General features: G+C 45.0%; 1 protein-coding gene across 2 annotated transcripts in view; it reads right to left on the bottom strand.

Moving 5' to 3' along the window:
- The window catches only part of INTS13 (integrator complex subunit 13), a 71,104-nt gene that overhangs the window by 14,544 nt on the left and 34,460 nt on the right, over nt 1-22,100 (bottom strand). For both annotated transcript variants that reach the window (XM_040345597.1, XM_040345598.1), the window contains 7 exons: nt 16,601-16,685; nt 13,547-13,621; nt 10,384-10,473; nt 9,164-9,342; nt 8,057-8,227; nt 7,817-7,971; nt 993-1,217 (listed from right to left, as the gene is read on the bottom strand). In XM_040345597.1, coding sequence (XP_040201531.1) covers nt 993-1,217; nt 7,817-7,971; nt 8,057-8,227; nt 9,164-9,342; nt 10,384-10,473; nt 13,547-13,621; nt 16,601-16,685 — 980 coding nt within the window. The remainder of the gene's footprint in view (nt 1-992; nt 1,218-7,816; nt 7,972-8,056; nt 8,228-9,163; nt 9,343-10,383; nt 10,474-13,546; nt 13,622-16,600; nt 16,686-22,100) is intronic.

The following is a 22,100-nucleotide window of genomic DNA, read 5'->3' as shown; positions in this document are numbered from 1 at the left end:
GCACAGTGTTTACACATATATAAAGCTATATACACATTGAGGTATACATTGCTTTTCTGTTTCTGGTTATTTTTCTTTGTTTTAACAGCTCACGTACTTATTTTTGGTACTAACCCAATGATCTTTGATGGATGCGGATGACCACCAACTCAACTGGTACTATATTTGGCTTTATTGCATACTGGCCCTCAATATTTTATTGGATTATGTCTTTATGTTATCTATATGTTATAAGTGTACAATTTTCTTTCAGACACATACAAGTAGCAATACTTCCGTGTTATAAAACCATACAACTCGTCCAGAAGAAGCCGTAAGGCGAAACGCGTCGGCGAGACGTTCTATTGCTCTAATATGTATCTATGTTCTCTCTTTTGATAACATTTTTTATATGAAATTTATTTGTATATGTACTATTTTGTAATTAAACTTTATTTTTATAACGATAAACGTCCCTGTGATTGCCCTTTAAAGTCCGCCATGTCGCTACCCAGTGTAGTACAACTCTTTTCTTTTTGAACCAATATTTCGGATGTGGGCCAACGTGAGTGCCTTATTGTTATTTCCCCTCCCTACCCTTTTTTGATAGTACAGGCAAAGTTCTACTGCAAAAAAACATGGGTGGTTGAATTTAAATCTAAACCGAACAACAAAACTGTAATATATTGCAGCTTACTAGTCCTTAGATGTGGTGGCTGCGCTGCTTTTCTATTATTTTTTTTCACCAGGAGCTTGCCAGTAACAAACTTCCTGTCCTGAGGTGACAACACTCAGTGTAATGTACCTATGGAGGATCAGTGCTGTCACCTTAGGAAGCAAATACAGAACATCTTGCAGAAATCTCCCCAGACAGAAATTCTAACCTTTTCCTGCTCTATTCAAAAATAAAATAAAAATGTTTTGCCAAGAACTGGCATAAAAAACACATTCTTGGGTGGCATCTGATGAATCTATCTAATCTGCATGCTGTTATGTGTGACTTTTTAACATACTTTTCAGATTCTGTCCACTTCTTATCGTGTTCATAATCCTTCCCAGCAGGCTTGTCCTCTTTATCTTCTCTTTTTCTTCCTCTCTTCTTCCTTTCCTCCTCCTCTGGTGGCTTACTGCGGCATGCCAACAAGCACTCCATGACCCTTTGATGCCTGTCGGAGCTGTTGATATGAGCTCGTACCAGAGTCTCCAGCTCATTCCACATGATGCGATACTGCTCATCCCTGCCAGAACAGAGGCAAGACAAAGCCATAAGCTAGAAACTTGCCGGAAAATGTTTGCTTTTCAGAAAAAAAAGATAAAAACTTTACAGAATCCAATGCACAGGAAATAATGTGACAAAAAAGTCAAGTACACACAAGTTTTTCACAAAACTGCATATTTAGGAGTTCATTTAAAAAGCAGCAATGGATATAAAAAAGAGATTTTTAATACAGCTTACCTGTAAAATCTTTTTCTTGGAGTACATCACGGGACACAGAGCGGCATTCATTACTATATGGGTTATATGGAGTACCTTCAGGTGTAGACACTGGCAATCTCAAACAGGAAATGCCCCTCCCTATATAACCCCCTCCCATAGGAGGAGTACCTCAGTTTTGTAGCAAGCAGTATGCCTCCCAAAATGGTCCTCAAAAAAGAGGGGTGGGAGCTCTGTGTCCCGTGATGTACTCCAAGAAAAAGATTTTACAGGTAAGCTGTATTAAAAATCTCTTTTTCTTTATCGTACATCACGGGACACAGAGCGGCATTCATTACTATATGGGATGTCCCAAAGCAATGCTTACAATGAGGGGAGGGAGAACATCTCCAAGACAAAAGGATTTAATTTAGAGATATACTCAAATCATAATAAATCCAACTTAGTTGAGAAAAATAAAATTTTTAAATTTAACTCGAACAAGAGGAGCCCCCGGAATCCGAGGGTCTCAAACTGCAGCCTGCAGCACTGCCTGCCCGAAGGGAGTATCAGTATTCCTTCTTACGTCCAACTTGTAGAATTTTGTAAACGTGTGGACAGAAGACCAGGTTGCCGCCTTGCAAACTTGAGCCATAGAGATCTGGTGGTGTGCTGCCCAGGAGGCGCCCATGGCTCTAGTAGAATGAGCCTTTAATGATACTGGAGGAGGCAACCCTTTCAAGCCGTAGGCCTGAGTGATTAATTGCTTAATCCACCTAGAAATGGTGGACTTTGCAGCTGCCTGCCCCTTCTTGGGCCCATCCGTAGAATGAACAGCACATCTGTCTTCCGGATCTTCTTTGTAGCTTTAAGATAGGCCTTCATGGCCCTGACAATATCCAAGGTATGCAGCAACCCTTCCTTTCTGGAAGTAGGTTTAGGGAAGAAGGATGGTAATACCAAATCCTGGTTCAAATGAAAACTGGATATGACCTTCGGAAGGAAGGAAGGATGAGGGCGGAGAACGACCCTGTCCTTATGAAAAACAAGATATGGTTCCTTACAGGATAAGGCTGCCAGCTCCGAAACCAAAATACTAACTTCCTTGTCAGTAGAACCAAAGGAATATCAGCCAACGGCTCAAACGGTTGTTTCTGTAAACTTGACAGAACAAGATTTAAATCCCACGGACAAAGCGGGGATTTAACTGGAGGTCTAATACGTAAGACCCCTTGAAGGAAGGTCTTAACCAGCGAGTGGGTGGCCAGCGGCCGCTGAAACCACACTGACAGAGCAGAAATCTGTCCTTTGATTGTGCTTAATGCCAATCCTTTATCCACTCCTAGCTGGAGAAAACTTAATACTCTATCGATGGTAAATTTGCGAGAAAGCCATCGCTTGGACTCACACCAGCCTACATAGGCCTTCCAGACCCTGTAATGAATCACCCTAGAGACCGGTTTCCTGGCTCTGATTAGGGTAGAGATTACTTTCTGAGACAGACCTCTACCCCTGAGAATCAGGGATTCAGCTTCCAGGCCGTCAAATTTAGATGCCGTAAGGCAGGGTGGAGGATCGGACCTTGCGATAGCAGGTCTGGCCGTAGAGGAAGAGTCCAAGGGTCTCCCACTACCATCCTTAAGATTAGTGAGTACCATGCCCTTCTGGGCCATGCTGGAGCTACCAGGATGACTGGTATGTGCTCCACCCGGATCCTGCGCAGCAGGCGGGGTAGTAACTGGAGCGGGGGAAACGCATAAAGAAGTTTGAACTGATGCCAAGGGCAAACCAACGCATCGGTTCCGCAGGCCATCGGATCCCTTGAGCGGGACATGAACCTGTCTAGTTTCTTGTTGAGTCTCGATGCCATGATATCCACGTCCGGCACTCCCCATCTTTGGCAGAGTGCTTGAAAGACTAGTGGATGCAGAGACCATTCCCCCGGCAACAGAGTCTGGCGACTTAAGAAGTCCGCCTGAAGGTTGTCCACTCCTGGAATAAATATTGCCGATATGCAGGGCACATGAGCCTCTGCCCATAGAAGAATCAAGCTCACCTCTCTCTGAGCGGCTTGACTCCTGGTTCCCCCCTTGGTGATTTATGTATGCCACGGCCGTGGCATTGTCTGATTGAATTCTCACCGGGAACCCCTGCAATTTTGACGTCCAAGCCCTGAGGGCTAGTCGAGCAGCTCTGAGCTCCAAGATGTTGATGGGCAACTGCTTCTCTGGCTTTGCCCAAGTACCTTGGCGAGTGCAACCATCCAAAATTGCTCCCCAGCCCGTCAGGCTGGCGTCTGTGGTCACTATCTTCCAAGCCACTGGGCTGAAAGACCTCCCCTTCAGTAGATTCTGAGGGTCTAACCACCAACACAGACTTTGTCGGACTCTTGATGAGAGCGGCAACGGGATATCCAAGGCCTGTGGCCTTCTGCTCCATGCTGACAGGATGGCTGCCTGTAGGATGCGAGTGTGGCTCTGGGCGTATGGTACCGCCTCGAATGTGGCCACCATCTTGCCTAGTAACCTCATACATAGGCGAATAGTCGGTTCTTTCTTGCTTAGAACCAGTAGGATTAATTCCTTGATGGCTTTTACCTTCCTCAGAGGTAGGAACACTCCTTGTTGTTCTGTGTCTAATCTCATGCCGAGATATTCCAACTGCTTTGTGGGCTGGAAAGCTGACTTTTCTCGATTTAGGACCCAGCCGAACCTCTCGAGGTATTGGACCGTGAGGGCCACTGCTCGCTCCAAGCCGGGAGACGAGTGATCTATGACTAGGAGGTCGTCCAGGTATGCTAGGATCGTGACCCCTTGGATCCTTAGTGAACACCCGGGGGGCCGTAGCCAACCCGAAGGGAAGCGCCACGAATTGGAAGTGACGCGAAGCCACCATGAAGCGTAGATATCTTTGATGTGGCTGATAAATTGGAACATGAAGGTAGGCATCCTTTATGTCTATGGACGCCATGAAGTCGTCCTTCTGGAGTGTGGCAGCTGCTGACCGCACGGATTCCATCCGAAATGAGCGGATCTTTAGATATGCATTTACCATCTTTAGGTCCAAAATTGGCCTGACATCTCCATTGGATTTTGGGATGATGAATAGGTTGGAGTAGAAACCCAGCCCCTGTTCCAGGACTGGTACCTCTACTATTACTTCCTGGGAAAGTAGATGATCTAATGCCGATCTTAATGCGGCTCCCTTTTCCGGATCGTTTGGAATCCTCGACTTCTGGAAATGAGGAGGAGGAAACCTTAGGAAATCTAATTTGTAGCCTGTGGCCACGGAAGACCGTACCCACTCGTCGGGAATGCTGGCTTCCCAAATCTCTGAAAAGAGTCGCAGCCTTCCCCCCACCTTCGTGGGTGGGGGCGCCCCTTCATAAGGTTGGCTTGGGGGCTGGTTTTGCTGGTTTGCGAAACCACTGCCTTTTGCCTCTAACAGCCTGTCCTTGTGATCTGCTGTTGAAGCCGAAGTTTGCTTTTGCAGGAGGCCGTCGATACTGCTTGGCATTAGAGGGCCCCTGCCCAGGGGAATACTGTCGTTTAAACGCAGGTCCCTGAACCTTCTTCTTAGTTGGCAAGAGAGTACTCTTGCCGTTTGAAATGGTCTGAATGTATTTATCTAGGTCTTCTCCGAAGAGTCGTCCTCCATGGAAGGGGAACCCTACCAGGAGCTTCTTGCATGGGGGCTCAGCCTCCCAGCTTTTTAACCATAAGAGTCTTCTCATATGGATAAGGGATAACGATAAACGTGACGCTTGCTGGATAGAATCCTTGATTGCGTCTACCGTAAAACATATGGCCTTAGGGACATCCGAAAATTTTTCTGCCTGCTGGGCCGGAATAAGTTTAAGCATCTGCTTAAATTGATCCGATAATGCTTGAGCGACCCCAATCGCAGCCACAGCTGGCTGTACTACTGCCCCTGCAGTAGTGAAGGAGTTCTTAAGTAGTGCTTCCAAGCGCTTATCAACTGGATCCTTGAACACCTGTATGTTTTCTACAGGGCATGTTAACGATCTGTTAACACATGAGATGGCTGCGTCCACTGCAGGAGTAGCCCATCTTTTGGAAAATTTTTCTTCCATAGGATATAGGACAGAGAACCTTTTAGGTGGTAAGAAGATCTTATCTGGCTTGTTCCAATCTTGGAACAAAATTCCCTCTAATAGAGGATGGATCGGAAACACAGCATTGCTTTGAGGCGCCCTCAGTGAGCCCAAAGCTGAAACCGTCGATACCTGGAGATCTGGTACTGGCAAGTTGAATGTCCTATGGACCAAGTCCGACAATCCTTGAATCCACCAGCTCTCCCTCAGGGAGACTGCCCCAGACTCCTCTGTATCCGGGTCTTCGATCCCTGAACCTACTTGGTCCGTGTCCAAGAGGTCGTCCAATTCCCCTGAGGAAAGGACCTCCTCTTCTGAGGGTCCGCGCTCGGGCGACGGAGATCTATTCCGCTTACTGCCCCGCATAGCTGCGGATATCATTTTTCCCATGCTTTTCTGCATCTCTTTTAAAGAGGTGAGTAATACCTCCTCCGTGACCATCTTAGGGTTGGACTGACCCGCGTCAGCTCCAGCCCCAGATCCCGATGGCCCCAAGGCTCCCTGTAGGGAAAACAGCGGCATACCATGGTACAATACCGAGGTACACCTGCTACCTATTGGTATTTGGAACTATAAAAGTTAATTGTCCAAACACCTGTTTGGGGGATAAAAAAAATGCTTCCTCTCCCCTAGATGATTTTTTTTTTTTTTTTTTTCGTTTTTGTTTCAAATCCAGGAAAGAAAAAACATTCTGTCCCCCTGAGTAGTATTGCAAAGAAAAACTATGAGATGGAAAAGAAACAGCCTATTTCTAGGCTTGACAAAACAGTCCTCTGAAGACTGCAATATCCTTTCTGGCCACCGTGTGTCCTCGGCGCCCCGTGCTGCCGCTCTGGTCTTTCTCCTCAGTTCCAAAGTATTGATGGAACAAACAAGGAAGGGCCGCCCCTTCCTTTAAGCCACTGACCCGCCCTTCCCCCCCAGCAACCTCAAACAGGAAATGCCCCTCCCGACAGGGGGAGGGGGGGGGGGGATTTTGGGAGGAAGGGACCTCTCTGTTCCAGCAAACTGCAGCCTGCAGCCTGGAACCATGAGGAGGTCAGCGTTTTGCCTGCTTGCAGGCTCTGAGGAGGAAGACTGAATGGAGCATCGCCTGGAGGCCTGCAGGTAAGCAAAGCTCTCTGACACACACATATATTTTTATATAACACAGGCCCCACTCAATGCTTTTCCAACACTACAAGGGAGGTCACATCTTATGGGGAATAATACATAGAGAGCCATCCTATCTTTATGATATGTGACTAGTTTGCCAGATGCAGTGCATAACTTTAGGCATGTCCCCTGTGACCCCCCAGAAAAAAACCTGCTAAGAACCAAGTTCCGCAAGTTTTCCCCTCACTTACCTGCTCCATGCCGCAGGACTTTGCCAAGCAAGAGGCCCAATCTTCCCCCATCTCCGTGGGGATGTCTAGACCTTCAGGCCCTGGGTTCCTATGAAGGATCCACTGACCTGGGCCCATATAGCACCCTGGCAACAGAAAACTTTAGGTACCCAAAGGTTTCTAAGTTCTGGGCCCAGGGTCCAGCTCTCTAAAAAGAAAAGCATTATGGGCTATACCCCAAGGGTTTGGGGTCCGGTTACTGACCACTTTAGCGCTGAGGCTTTTTTGGACAGAACCGGTAGCTCACCTAATCCCAAGGATGCGGAGGCAAGCTAAACCATGACTAACACCTAAGACACTGGCGTAAAAACTGAGGTACTCCTCCTATGGGAGGGGGTTATATAGGGAGGGGCATTTCCTGTTTGAGATTGCCAGTGTCTACACCTGAAGGTACTCCATATAACCCATATAGTAATGAATGCCGCTCTGTGTCCCGTGATGTACGATAAAGAAAAAAACTGCTGGAACACCTGCAGTATGGCCATATTGCTTTGTGTATATATATATATATATATATATATATATATATATATATATACACACACACACATACACATACATACATACATACATATATAATATTGCATGGTGCTTGAAATTTTGCATTGTGCTCTGCTAGCTTCAAAGTCAAAGGAACACAGTAGAAATAAATAGGAGGCAACAAAAAAGGATATATCCAGGAAAATAACATGCCCAGTCATGAGATCTGTCAGAGTAACAGATCATCTCTCCTTCAGTCACAGAGCTCTCTATGCTGCATTAGGTAAAAAAGACTTTAGTGGAACAACAAAGACTACACACCAAAGCCTCGTACTTTATGAAAGGGTCCTAAATTTTGGGCCCTGGTTTGTTTACCTCAATGGAATACAACAGAAAGTGGATGGTAATATCACCATTAAGAGTTTAGAAAACCCTATACTGTACCTCTTTGGTCCTTTGCCCCGCGTGCCCGCTGTAGAAATGGGCAGGGGATCATTCTTCCTCTCCATATCCACCAAATTGTAGATGGTTTTCTGGCAGTTTAGAACATCTTCCTCTGTCAGGGTCTCCTTCACAATAACGCTGGCCAGTGGAACAACCTACCAAGCAGAGAGACAAACTCAAGATATATTGTATACCCTATTTAACAAACAGTTATAGAAGGGGGGGGGGGGGGAAACCTACCGCCTGCATGTTGAAAATTGTGGTCTGCGAAATGATCATTGGCCAGTACCGCGTGTATCGCTCTAGTTGGCACTTCGATCGCTCCACGGGAACCTCCGGCGTTCCGTCTATCCTGTACTGCTGGTCCAGAAAAGGCATCAGTCTGTTTTCCCTCATGAACTCCCCAAAATCCTGTGTGGAGACATTGATAGCAGGTCACAACAGCAAAACACACAAAAAGTAACATGCCAGAATTTTTACATCAATTTGCTTAACCCTCTCCTGCTGGTGGGAGCTGGCCCTTTAGGGGGATCTTAACAGCAAAGCTATTTCCAGGGTTACCAGATCATGTGGTCACCAGGGGCGGACTGACCATTGAGTCACTCGGGCACTGCCCTAAGGGCCCCATGCCACTAGGGGGCCCCATCAGGGTTGCCAGGCTCAGTAAAACCAGGGACAGTATGTAAGAATCTTTGTTTTTTTTTTTTTACATCTGTCCCTGATATGTCCGAAACTGACATGCTTTTGATGTGAAAATCCTCCTGGCGTGGTTGCCATCTGTAAGCCTGGGGGCCCCATAAACTTCTATTGCCTGGGGGCCCCATGGAGTTGTCAGTCCACCCCTGGTGGTCACTGATCATAAACAGTGACTGGGAACTATCAGCAATTAAGTGGGCTCCCAGTACAGAGCTGCTGGCTGAATGCATATACAGTATGTGGCAGCTAAAGCCCACGGGTGTGCTGACACATATTTGTGGATGGCAGGAAGGGGTTAATGTGCATGTCTGTGCACATAAAAAAAAAAAAAAACACATAAGTAGTACATCTCTGTAAAACAGGCACAATTCAACACAATGTTTATCTTTAAAAACACTACAAATACAAAAGAAAACATGGTGATCCTTAGAACTTCCTGTAGTGTGCAGTGTTGTCAGCCCTTTCCGGTTCTTTTCTCTGGACTACAGAACACCTCCCCCTTCTCTTGCCTCCACAACATTAAAGGGGGAAAGGGGGGGGGTTGTTTTTGCAACATTTTATATTTACCAGATTATTTTTAATGCTAAAGTAAAGCAAATATGTAAACAAATGTGTTGTATAGTCCCTTTCAGTTTTGTCAGGCTGACTCACCGTAATCCTATAATCTGTGACTCTTCCACCGCAGCCCTCGCTGATTGATGGAGGATCCTCCAGAATTGAGCGGGTGCTGCTCAGGGTGTGCAGGAAAATTTCCCCGCCGTGGCTGCTCAGCATGTGACTGATCACTTTGGATCCGGACTTACGTGGCTGCTCCAGCAACACAGAGCGGCCTGCGGAAAAACAACATATCTCAGCTCAGTGATCAGATATTGAAAGGAACAACTGCAAGCTGGTCAGACGGAAGAAGTAAGTACTTAGATGAGCTTCCAGGAGAGAGCTCATGGTGGATGTGTTCAGTGTTGGGGTGATTTGCTTTCATTAAAAAAAAAAATAAACACACCACACACAATTAGGCGGATTCAGGTAGAGCGGCGTATATTTGTGCGGGCGTAGAGCATCTCATATGCGCTACGCCGACGTAACAGAGAGGCCAGAACAGTATTCACAAAGCACTTGCTCCCTTTGTTGCGCCGGCGTAACGTAAATTGGCCGGCGTAAGCCCGCCTAATTCAAAGTAGGAAGGTAGTGGGCGTGATCTATTATAATGAAGCGTGACCCCATGTAAATGAAGGGCCGAACGAACTGCGCATGCGCGCGCATGCTCACAGTCACGTCGCATATACTCCCTAAGATACGACGGCTCAATGCCTACGACGTGAACGTAACCTACGCCCAGCCCCATTCACGTACGACTTACGTAAACGACGTAAAATACGACAGCTGCTCCCTGGTCCATACCCTAACATGACTAACCCCCGCTTTAGGTGGAATAACTTTACGCCGGACGTACGCCTTACGTAAACGGCGTAGATTACAGCGACGGGCGCAAGAATGTTCGTGAATCGGCGTATCTCAGTCATTTGCATATTCGACGCGTAAATCAATGGAAGCGCTCCTTGCGGCCAGCGTAAATATGCGCCCAAGATACCACGGCGTAGGAGACTTACGTCAGTCGGATGGAGCCAAAATTCAGGCGTATCTTATTTCAAGAATCAGGCGCATAGATACGATGGCGCATCAGTGCACTTACGCGGCGTATCAGAAGATACGTCGGCGTAAGTGCTTTCTGAATCCGGCTAAATGGGTTTTATTGTCCCTTACTCTATTAAAAAATATATTTTTTTTTAGTAACATAACAACATAATTGTAAATGCTAACAGAAATTTATCATACGGTACAAGAGCAAGGCTGCGTGTCACCTGAGTTCTTACCATTTAACAGAAAGTTGGTAAGGCAGGAAGATGGTCGGCTGTTCACATCTACTGGCGATATCCGAAAGGCTCCTGAGCAGTAGTGCAATTCTAGAAACAAACAAAAAAATATATGCATGCATCTATATATTAGATAACAAAATGACTGGCCTTGATGCAGAGATCTGAGAGTGGCTGAGTAGTTTTGCAAAAGACAATGGGCAGAGATGTTTACAAATTTCAAAGTTTCCAGTGTATGTTGGTAGTTGGCATGAGCGGACTTGGAACCAAGGAACACCCTAGCAGCAATTTAAGATTCAAGAGCAGGAAGAAGATAAAAGGACCCGACTACTATAAGACATTAGCTAGCAAAACAGGTACACCATATGGCCGAAAGTATGGAGGGACCTCAATTCCAATTTTTGAGCTGGTATCCTATAACTGTAAGGCCCCATACACACGAGAGGATTTATCCGCGGATACGGTCCAGCGGACCGTATCCGCGGATAAATCCTCTCGAGGATTTCAGAAGATTTCTATGCGATGGCGTGTACACACCATCGCATTGAAATCCGCGCCGAAATCCTCTGGCGATGACGTGTCGCGCCGTCGCCGCGATTATGACGCGGCGACGGGCGCGACGCTGTCATATAAGGAATTCCACGCATGCGTCAAATCATTACGACGCGTGCGGGGAATCCCTTTGGACGGATGGATCCGGTGAGTCTGTACAGACGAGCGGATCCATCCTTTGGGATGGATTCCAGCAGATGGATTTGTTGAGCATGTCAGCAAATATTCATCTGCTGAAAATCCATCCCAGGGGAGATTTATCCGAGGATAAATATCCGCAGGAGTGTACACACCATAGAATCTATCCGCAGAAACCCATTTGATGGGATTTATCTGCGGATAGATTCTATGGTGTGTACGGGGCCTAAGGTGTTACACTATAGCATGATATTTTAGACAACTGTATACTTAAGGAAGACCCTTTCAGTTTTAGGCTGGACATATACTAGTAGAATTTTTTATTTTTTATTTAAGAATGTTAGTATGATTTTTTTCGTTTGCGATGTCAAATTGATATTCATTTTCAACCAAAAAGACATGCTGGTAGGTTAATTGGCTTCTGTCTAAATTGTTCCTAGTATATGAATGTTAGGGACTGAGGCTGAGTTCCGGCATGTTCGCACACCCCACGTGCAGAGCCTGCCAGGAAGTCAGCACCGCGCTGCGCTAATCACAGGCAGTGAGATATTTTCCGATCTCTGCAGCCGCGCATCAGGACAATGTCTCACTGCCTGTGATTAGCGCAGTGCAGTGCCGTCTTCCTGGCGGGCTCGGCACGTGGGGTGTGCGAACACGCCGGAGCTCAGCCTTAATAGGGACCTTCGATTTTAAGCTCCTTGAGGGCAGGGACCGATGTGAGCATATAGGCCCAGATTCACAGAGAGCAAGGCGCACATTACGCCGCCGTAGAGTAGAGTAACCACGGTACGCTACGCCAACGCAGCACAGAGGCAAGCATTGCATTCAGCAAGCCATGGCTCCTAACGCTGCGCCAGCGTGGCGTGGGTTTCGAAGGCGTACGTCGGCGTAGGTGGAAGTGGGCGTGAACCCATGCAAATGAGGCGTGACCCCATGCAAATGATGGGCCGAGCGCCAGACAGGTACGTATCACGAACTGAGAATGCGCCGTGACGTGGACGCACCCCCATGCGCCTGCTCACAACCACGCCGGCAAAACTGCGTAAGCTATGCCAGATCACTGCGTACGCCGGGAACATAACGTACGCCCAGCCAGACACACGTCCAACGCACAATACGCCGGCTTGTGTTCCCTGGTGCAGACCTGAGCATGTCTGTTGCCGGGTTGCACCTCCTTTATGGAGAATAACTTTACGCCGGACTTACAACTTACGCGCATCTCGCGTAGCATGCCCCGGGCACACGTTCGTGAATCGCCGTATTTCCCTCATTTGCATATTTGAATGGCTAATCAATGGGAGCGCCACCATGCGTCCAGCCTAAATGTGCGCCCACCCTACACCGGCGTAGGCAAGTTACGTCGGCGGGGTGAAGCCTGTTTTTAGGCGCATATTAGTTTGTGTGTCTGGCGCACAGATACGACGGCGCACATTTGCACTTACGTCGGCGTAACTTGTTATACATCGGCGTAAGTGCTTTGTGAATCTGGGCCATAATGTATATGTAAAAGCACTGCGTAAATTAACGGCGCTATACAAGTACCTTAAATAATATCCACAATGACAAGAAAAAGCTAAATAATTTTTCTCTAACAAATGAATTTCTAACAATGAAGGTGGTTTTCGTTCCAAAATCGAAATACAAAATGAAAAGTAAACAACATTTTTAAGTGGTTACTAACAGCATTCGTCAAGTCATTGAGTGTATGGAGAATTTTTGTAGAATTGTTTGTTCAAAAATCTACTAGTGTATGGCTGGCTATAATACGACTGTCAACTTGCATAAAGCCAGCTCTTTAAAGACATAATTTGACCAGTTTGGTGTGGAGAAACACAAGTGTCCTGCACATTATCTCACCTCAAGCCTACTGAACTTCTTTGTGGTTTGTAAAAAAATGCAATAAACCTACATACTCACCTGTATGCTGCAGCATCGGGTGTCCCACATCAGCTCTAATCCTGAAAACTAAGCGATCACATGACCACTTATTAATCAGTTCTCAATCTGCCAAGAGCAAAGAGCAGTGACGGTCAGTCACCACTCTCCATTCTGCAGCACTCAGCCGAGCACTGAGAGGCGGAGCCAGCTGTCAATCAGGCAGCTGGATGGATCCCAACAATATTGTTGGGATCCTTCCAAAGTTTGGAGTGGCTCTGCCACATTAGCCGATAGTGGGCAATAGCCCGCTATTGGCAGATTCTCGATCACAGGAGAGCAAAAGTAGGTGCACTCCTGTGACCTACAAGAGAAGTATGGCCATAAAATCTTTGACTTTACATCTCTTAACTGGAAGTACTGTCATCCACCTGTCTGTGCTTTGCAAATGTCAGGACTTAATGCACAGAAATACAAATCTATTGGCAATGTAAAATGAGTATTTAGGCGTTTCTGGGGTTGCACCGGGTATCGGGTTCCTATGATTTGTGCAGCCCGGACAGGATTCAGGAACATTAAATTGAACATTTGCACTTACCAATGCTATTTGTTCTTGGTGTGCACCACTTCAGAGTGACTGTTTCTTTCAGTGTTGCTTCCCGACCGTTTGCTTCTATTGGGAACACAAAGAGGACCTGTCACTGTACACTTAACTGCTTAAAAGCTGTATAATATATATCAATATGCTTAATGGTAATCTATGCTGCTTTCAAAATCCACCTCTAATTGAAAACTGATTTATTGCTACCAATATGTGTAATGGTAATCTATGGTGCTTTCGAAATCTTTACCTCTGTCCATATTGCTGTGATGTTTATTTTCCTCTCTTATTGTATAAAAGCCTCATACACACGATCAAACTTCCATGTGACTTGTCCGTGGATTTTGGTCCGAAGGGTGTTGGCCATGAAATTGTTTTGCATACACACGGCAGAACATTTTCAGCCAACATTCACCAAACCACTGTTTTTTCAGCTCTTTATCGCCACCCTTTGGGCAACTTCTGTTATTGTTGTCTGATGTTAAGCACTGGTTCTGAGCATGCGTGTTTATACTGTGGATTTTAGTTCGACGGACTTGTGTACACACAATCGGATAAACCGACGTAACAGATTTATTGTCAGACAGTTGGTGAGCATGAAAAGCCAACATTTGTTGTCGTTAATTCAGCCAACAATTGTCTAATGGAGCATACAAATGGTCGGATTATCCGACACAACACGTCCATCAGATTGTGTGTACGGGCCTTTAGCACCTGCATACCCTTGATGTTAGGATCTGATCTAAGCAATAGCTAATGGCTTGAGGGCAAGAACAAAAAAGGACTGGGGATAAAGGGCATCCCTGCCTCGTTCCCCTGAAGATGGGAAAGGAGGATGAGAGGCAAATATTCATTTTTTTCAAAATTGTCGCTCTATTTTTGTTTATAGCGCAAAAACTAAAAACCGCAGAGGTGATCAAATACCACCAACAGAAAGCTCTATTTGTGGGGGGGAAAAACGACGCAAATTTTGTTTGGGAGCCACGTCGCACGACCGCGCAATTGTCAGTTAAAGCGATGCAGTGACGAATCGCAAACAGTGCTCTGGTCTTTGACCAGCAATATGGTCCGGGGCTTAAGTGGTTAAAGGGAACAATACACAGTATTAAGAACTGTAAACATTTGATCAGGGTATATTTGTGGTATCTCGCGCCAAATAAATTGTTTTAAATAAAAGTCAAAAATAGAAACGCTGCTACCCAAAATAATCGAGTGATTATACAGTGCAAAAATATATATTAGTGGGTGCGCTGGTCAATCAATAGTAGTACATAATTAAATATAAATTAATATACAAAATATAAAATACTATAACACCTATTAATAGTGGATGATCTAGTAAAAAAAAGTCCAGGATTACTAAGATGCTGATATCTGTAGTGCTCAAAAGTGAATAGTGCCAAAACATATAAAATTGGTGGTTGGAGATAATTATTCTCTTAAGTAGTCCTCGATTGAAGAAAAAAGCGTGCTTCCAATCAAACTATAGGTCCACCTTCACCATAATGCTGGCTTACACCCAAAGTGAATGAATAAATTGGCTCCTTACCAAATGAAAATGCCCCCTATTTTGGTATCAAAAAGGAGGACATTTAAGGCTTGCCACAGGATCACCTGTGGTGGCAAATACGTCCTAGCAGCAGTAGCAGTTGCAATCAATGGAAATCCGATGAGTGCATGCAAAATAAAATATGGCCAAACATAGTGTAACTTTGTTTAATAAATGTTAAAAATAATGTACAGAGGGAGCCAAGTGGCCGCTTACTTTAAGAGGTGCCTCAAACCAGGCACTGAGGCTCAGTAGCATAGGGTCAAAATGCAGGATCCTGGGCGCTTGGATGCTCAGCTCGTGTCCCGAGCGTGCGTTCCACGTCTGCGATGAACGGAGCCAGCGATACAGGATGCAGGAAGTGACAGGTAGAATTGCGTGGTTGGGTGCCGCCCCGACGTACGTTTCGTGGTTAACGTCCTTGGACCACGAAACGTTCGTTTTTTTCTTCAATCGAGGACTGCTTAAGAGAATAATCATCTCCAACCACTTATGCTTATATTGGACTTTATTATCATTATCAATTTTATATGTTTTGGCAATATTTGATCAGGGTAATTTGGGTAGTTTTTGTTGTGATTATGATTTAAAAAGAGTAAAACACAGTTGATTGATAATAAATGGCTTCGGCCAAACGCTAACCATGAGAGAAAAAAAGTTTTTGTGTTATCATTCATATTCTTTGAAAAATGGCCAAGAAATCATAAATTCTGCCAGGGTATGTAAACTTATGAGCACAACTGTACTTCATCATTCTCATTAACACCCTATCACACAGTCCCGTCAACTCTTTTCTACCTTTAACTCTTTACTTTGACCCTCCATTACCTCCACCCACTAACTTTCTCACTGCCCAAGAGATTGCTAATCACTTGAAAAGTAAGATTGATACAATTTGTGACGAGATCCCCACTGCACAGATATCTCCCTCACCTTACACTTCTTGTCCACCTGTACAATTACTACTTCCCCGCGTTTATCCCAGCTACTATAGAGTATTATAAGTAAATCCTGTATCAAATCCTTCATCTATCCCAGGGGTCTCCAAACTGTGGCCCTTTGCTAGCCTTAATCTGGCCCTTGGGATACAATTCCTTCCACCGATATGAGGCACTATTCCTCCCTCTGACACCAACAATGGGGCACTATATCTTCCACGGATACCAATAATGGGATACTATTCCTCCTCCTATTGACCACCAACCCTGAGGCCATATTTATTCTCGATGATGCTGGGCCCATGACATTTCCTGCCCCTGCTGGCCACAATCCGGCCCTCCTAAAGTCTGAAGGACAATAAAGTGGCCCTTTGTTTGAAAAGTTTGAAGACCCCTGATCTATCCAATGCATGTGTGGCCTTTGGTTTTGCAACCAAGAAAAAGCCCCAGCATGCACTGCATGTTCACTGGGCAGTCTGACCAAGTACTCTCTCTGTGAAAAGAATTAAACGCACATTCTTGATCCTCCAAAGAACATATGTCCTTGTCCGCATGTCAGCTTACCTATAGTTCCAAACTCCGGGTGCGCTTCCTTGTGGTGGAGAAGCTCCACATCATAGTTGGCAGACGTGTTAGCATGTTGTTCTTCCTTAATACACACAAAAAAAGCAAGACACTGTAAAACCAAACCATCAAAGACAGCACAGCAGAAAAGTAAATTCCAAGGAAATTCCTGCAACACCAAACACTGAATTTTAGAGTAGATCATAAGGGACATGGGCAAGTTTTCTTTCCTGCTCTGGCATCTTAACATGACTGATCAATATGACATATTTTTTATTTCTTTTTTTAAAGCTAAACTCCAGGCAAACAGCGGTTAAACTGCATCTATATAAGACAGAGGTGTTTTATCTGAAGGAAGGATTTTTTATTTATTTTTGTCTAGCTCTGCCACATACCACAGGCCTATCCAGCAGGGCAGGAGACCTGATTTGTATCTGCTGCAGTTCAGCTACACTAACAGGTCTTGTCATTCACCCTGCTTTGAATAGACAATGAAGGTGAAGCAGCAGACTGATGAGCTCAAGCTCATCATTCTGTCAATCTCCTCCTATCAGCATGTTACTTGTTAGTACATGTGCACTGCAGGAAAACTGATTAGCTCCTTGTGCTGCTTTTCCCTCCACTAGCCCAAACTCTGCTGTACATAGACTGCAAGAGAATACCAAGTCAAATTCAGGAATGTACATTGCTTGCATTAAAAAAAAAAAAATGTACATTTGATGCTACAGTGAGGAAAATAAGTATTTGAACACCCTGCTATTTTGCAAGTTCTCCCACTTGGAAATCATGGAGGGGTCTGAAATTGTCATCGTAGGTGCATGTCCACTGTGAGAGACATAATAAAAAAAAAAAAAAATCCAGAAATCACAATTTATGATTTTTTAACTATTTATTTGCATGATACAGCTGCAAATAAGTATTTGAACACCTGTCTATCAGCTAGAATTCTGACCCTCAAAGACCTGTTAGTCTGCCTTTAAAATGTCCACCTCCACTCCATTTATTATCCTAAATTAGATGCACCTGTTTGAGATCATTAGCTGCATAAAGACACCTGTCCACCCCATACAATCAGTAAGAATCCAACTACTAACATGGCCAAGACCAAAGAGCTGTCCAAAGACACTAGAGACAAAATTGTACACCTCCACAAGGCTGGAAAGGGCTACGGGGAAATTGCCAAGCAGCTTGGTGAAAAAAGGTCCACTGTTGGAGCAATCATTAGAAAATGGAAGAAGCTAAACATGACTGTCAATCTCCCTTGGACTGGGGCTCCATGCAAAACCTCACCTCGTGGGGTCTCAATGATCCTAAGAAAGGTGAGAAATCAGCCCAGGACTACACGGGAGGAGCTGGTCAATGACCTGAAAAGAGCTGGGACCACCGTTTCCATGGTTACTGTTGGTAATACACGAAGACGTCATGGTTTGAAATCATGCATGGCACGGAAGGTTCCCCTGCTTAAACCAGCACATGTCAAGGCCCGTCTTAAGTTTGCCAATGACCATTTGGATGATCCAGAGGAGTCATGGGAGAAAGTCATGTGATCAGATGAGACCAAAATAGAACTTTTTGGTCATAATTCCACTAACCGTGTTTGGAGGAAGAAGAATGATGAGTACCATCCCAAGAACACCATCCCTACTGTGAAGCATGTGGGTGGTAGCATCATGCTTTGGGGGTGTTTTTCTGCACATGGGACAGGGCGACTGCACTGTATTAAGGAGAGGATGACCAGGGCCATGTATTGCGAGATTTTGGGCAACAACCTCCTTCCCTCAGTTAGAGCTTTGAAGATGGGTCGAGGCTGGGTCTTCCAACACATGACAGCCAGGATAACCAAGGAGTGGCTCTGTAAGAAGCATATCAAGGTTCTGGCGTGGCCTAGCCATTCTCCAGACCTAAACCCAATAGAGAATCTTTGGAGGGAGCTCAAACTCCGTGTTTCTCAGCGACAGCCCAGAAACCTGACTGATCTAGAGAAGATCTGTGTGGAGGAGTGGGCCAAAATCCCTCCTCCAGTGTGTGCAAACCTGGTGAAAAACTACAAGAAACGTTTGACCTCTGTAATTGCAAACAAAGGCTACTGTACCAAATATTAACATTGATTTTCTCAGGTGTTCAAATACTTATTTGCAGCCGTATCATACAAATAAATAGTTAAAAAATCATACATTGTGATTTCTGGATTTTTTTTTTCTTATTATGTCTCTCACAATGGATATGCACCTACGATAACAATTTCAGACCCCTCCATGATTTCCAAGTGGGAGAACTTGCAAAATAGCAGGGTGTTCAAATACTTATTTTCATCACTGTATATTAATGAATACAGAGCTGCATTCATTTGTGTATTTTATATATGTCTGGACTTCAGCTTTAACATTGATGGGTTCAAGTTATCACATTGGTTGACTTGATCAAGCTGCACTGTAGGTAAAGCAATCATCCTGTTGGAAACTGTAAAATGATCCAATATTTTTTAAATTAAAATGGCTGTTTAAATTGCAATTTAAGCTACCATTCTCATGAAATAATTACAAGTACAGGAAAGCCAAAGCATGAGTGGGCAGGGGAATATATTACATAGCAGGGTGGCCTTGATTTTACTTTAAAGCAGCCTTAAAGGGTAAAGAGATATTGTGCTCCAGTAAACAAAATGGTGTGGAAATCTCGCAGATCATTCTGTATAATACATTTTCCTGTAGGAAAACATATTTATCATAATGACTTAGGAAAATAAAGAGGGGAGAATGAATGTAATAACCACGTGGAGCTCAGGAATGTAGAGAGAGGTCAAGAGGGAGCAGACCAAGCTACTGGTGCTCAGGAAGTAGGAGACCCACCACAAGTAGCTCAGGAGGGAGGAGACCCGCCGCGTGGAGCTCAGGAGGGAGGAGACCCGCCGCGTGGAGCTCAGGAGGGAGGAGACCCGCCGTGTGGAGCTCAGGAGGGAGGAGACCCACCGCGTGGAGCTCAGGAGGGAGGAGACCCACCGCGTGGAGCTCAGGAGGGAGGAGACTCACCGCGTGGAGCTCAGGAGGGAGGAGACTCACCGCGTGGAGCTCAGGAGGGAGGAGACTCACCACACTGGGCTCAGGAGGGAGGAGACTCACCACACTGGGCTCAGGAGGGAGGAGACTCACCACACTGGGCTCAGGAGGGAGGAGACTCACCACACTGGGCTCAGGAGGGAGGAGACTCACCACACTGGGCTCAGGAGGGAGGAGACTCACCACACTGAGCTCAGGAGGGAGGAGACTCACCACACTGAGCTCAGGAGGGAGGAGACTCACCACACTGAGCTCAGGAGGGAGGAGACTCACCACATGGAGCTCAGGAGGGAGGGGACAACACAAAGTTTATAAGTTAAGAGCCCCATATGTGGTTGTGATGTTTTTTTTGGTCGAATCTGCCATACTGGACATACTATACATTTGCAGTAAAATTAAAATTGCTTGATATCGAGGCACTACCGCGAGTTCCCTTCCCTTTTGGGCAGGCTATGTTTGTCCAGTGACAAAGCACGACTCGTCCCTGCCCCACTCATTCTCATTAATGGCTGTGATTGACAGCAGCAAGAGCCAATGGCTCCTGCTGCTGCTTCTCTGTCCCACGAGGAGAGAGAGAGAGAATGAGACGCTGCTCTTGTGCACATTACTGGATTGAGATTGGGCTAAGTATATAGGTGGGTTGGGGGGAGCTGCTTACAGAAGGCTTTTTGCCTATATGCAGTTCAGTTTTGGGCCCCAGTTCTCAAAAAGGACATCGGAGAACTGGAGAAAGTGCAGAGAAGGGCAACCAAACTGATAAGAGGCATGGAGGAGCTCAGCTATGAGGAAAGACTAGAAGAACTAAATTTATTCACTCTTGAGAAGAGGAGAATAAGGGGGGATATGATCAACATGTACAAATATATAAGAGGTCCATACAGTGTACTTGGTGTTGAGTTATTCATTTTACAGTCAACACTGAGGACAAGGGGGCACTCTTTACATCCAGAGGAAAAGAGATTTAATCTCCAAATACGGAAAGGTTTCTTCACAGTTAGAGCTGTGAAAATGTGGAACAGACTCCCTCCAGACGTGGTTCTGGCCAGCTCAGTAGATTGCTTTAAGAAAGGCCTGGATTCTTTCCTAAATGTACAGAATATAACCGAGTACTAAGATTTGTAGGTAAAGTTGATCCGGGGTAAATCCGATTGCCTCTCGGGGGATCAGGAAAGAATTTTTTCCCCTGCTGTAGCAAATTGGATCATGCTCGGCTGTTTTTTTTTGCCTTCCTCTGGATCAACTGTGGGTATGGAGTTGGGTGTATGGGATTGTACTGTGTTTTTTATTTTGTTAGTTTTATTTTTTTTGTGGTTGTAATACATTGAGGTGAAAAAAAAATCTTCTGCCTTTAGAAGCATTTTAAGCTTAGGTTAAGTCGACAGATGTAGCAATCGAAAACAAACAAGTACTGGCTATGGAGAGCATTGCTAGTATTATGCCGCGTACACACGGTCGTTTTTTGTGATGAAAAAATAATTTTTTAAAACGTCATTTAAAATGACCGTGTGTGGGGAAAACGTTGTTTCATGTCTTCTGAAAAACGAACAAAAAAAAATTCGAGCATGCTTTCATTTTTTATGTCGTTTTTCAAAACGTTGTTTTTTGTGTCATAAAAAAAATCACTGTGTGAAGCAAGTTATGAAGCGAGCTTGAATGGAACAGAGTGCCGCCGTACCTGCTGAACGTAACTGCGCTTTGCTAGAGCATTTTGAAAAAACAATGGTGTTTAGGCAACGTCGTTTTTTAAAATTAAGTTTGAAAAACTTCGTTTTTTTTTCATGAGAAAAAATTACGTTTTTTTTCATGAGAAAAAACGACCGTGTGTACGCGGCATTAGAGTCAAGCAGAAGCAGTTCCATGGCTGCTCCATGTGTGTTTGAAGATTACAAAATGCCAGCTGCCACCATGTGCTTTCAAAGGCTGGCCATGCACGGTACAAACCACGGGTTGCAGGAAAGAAATGTCCACGTATCCCTAGTCAACACCAGACAGTTCTAACAGGGGAATTAACAAATGTCTTCTCCCCGAAGAGCAGCAGCTAGTGATAATCACAAGAGAATGCAGCAGGCTGGTTGTACCAAAGTTGATCGATCAACTTGGTACATTCAGTCTGTATATTAGCGTTTCGTAAATGGCTGGCCTAAGAGGGCGTCACACCACTGTCTGATGAATGTACAGTGAAGGTTCACTCACAATGGCTATCTTTGCTCTGCAGAGGCTAAAAAATAAATAAAAAAAAAGAATCAATTTGAAATTGACAAAATATACACAAAATTTGGGCTTTTGTTTAGTGGGAATGTTAGCAGGAATTTCCAAGAAATGTTTGAAGTCCTGAAATGCAAATGAATGCCTTTAAATATTCAAAACAACTGTTAAAGAAAAAATGGTCTAAGCACTGAACACTGGACAGCAGGGAATGAAAGTGGAGACATTAGAAAAGGAAATTT

This window comes from Rana temporaria, chromosome 3, assembly GCF_905171775.1.
Source record: "Rana temporaria chromosome 3, aRanTem1.1, whole genome shotgun sequence".
Classification (NCBI taxonomy): Eukaryota; Metazoa; Chordata; class Amphibia; order Anura; family Ranidae; genus Rana; species Rana temporaria.
Note: the sequence above shows the minus strand (reverse complement) of the source record. Positions and strands in the feature narration are given on the sequence as shown.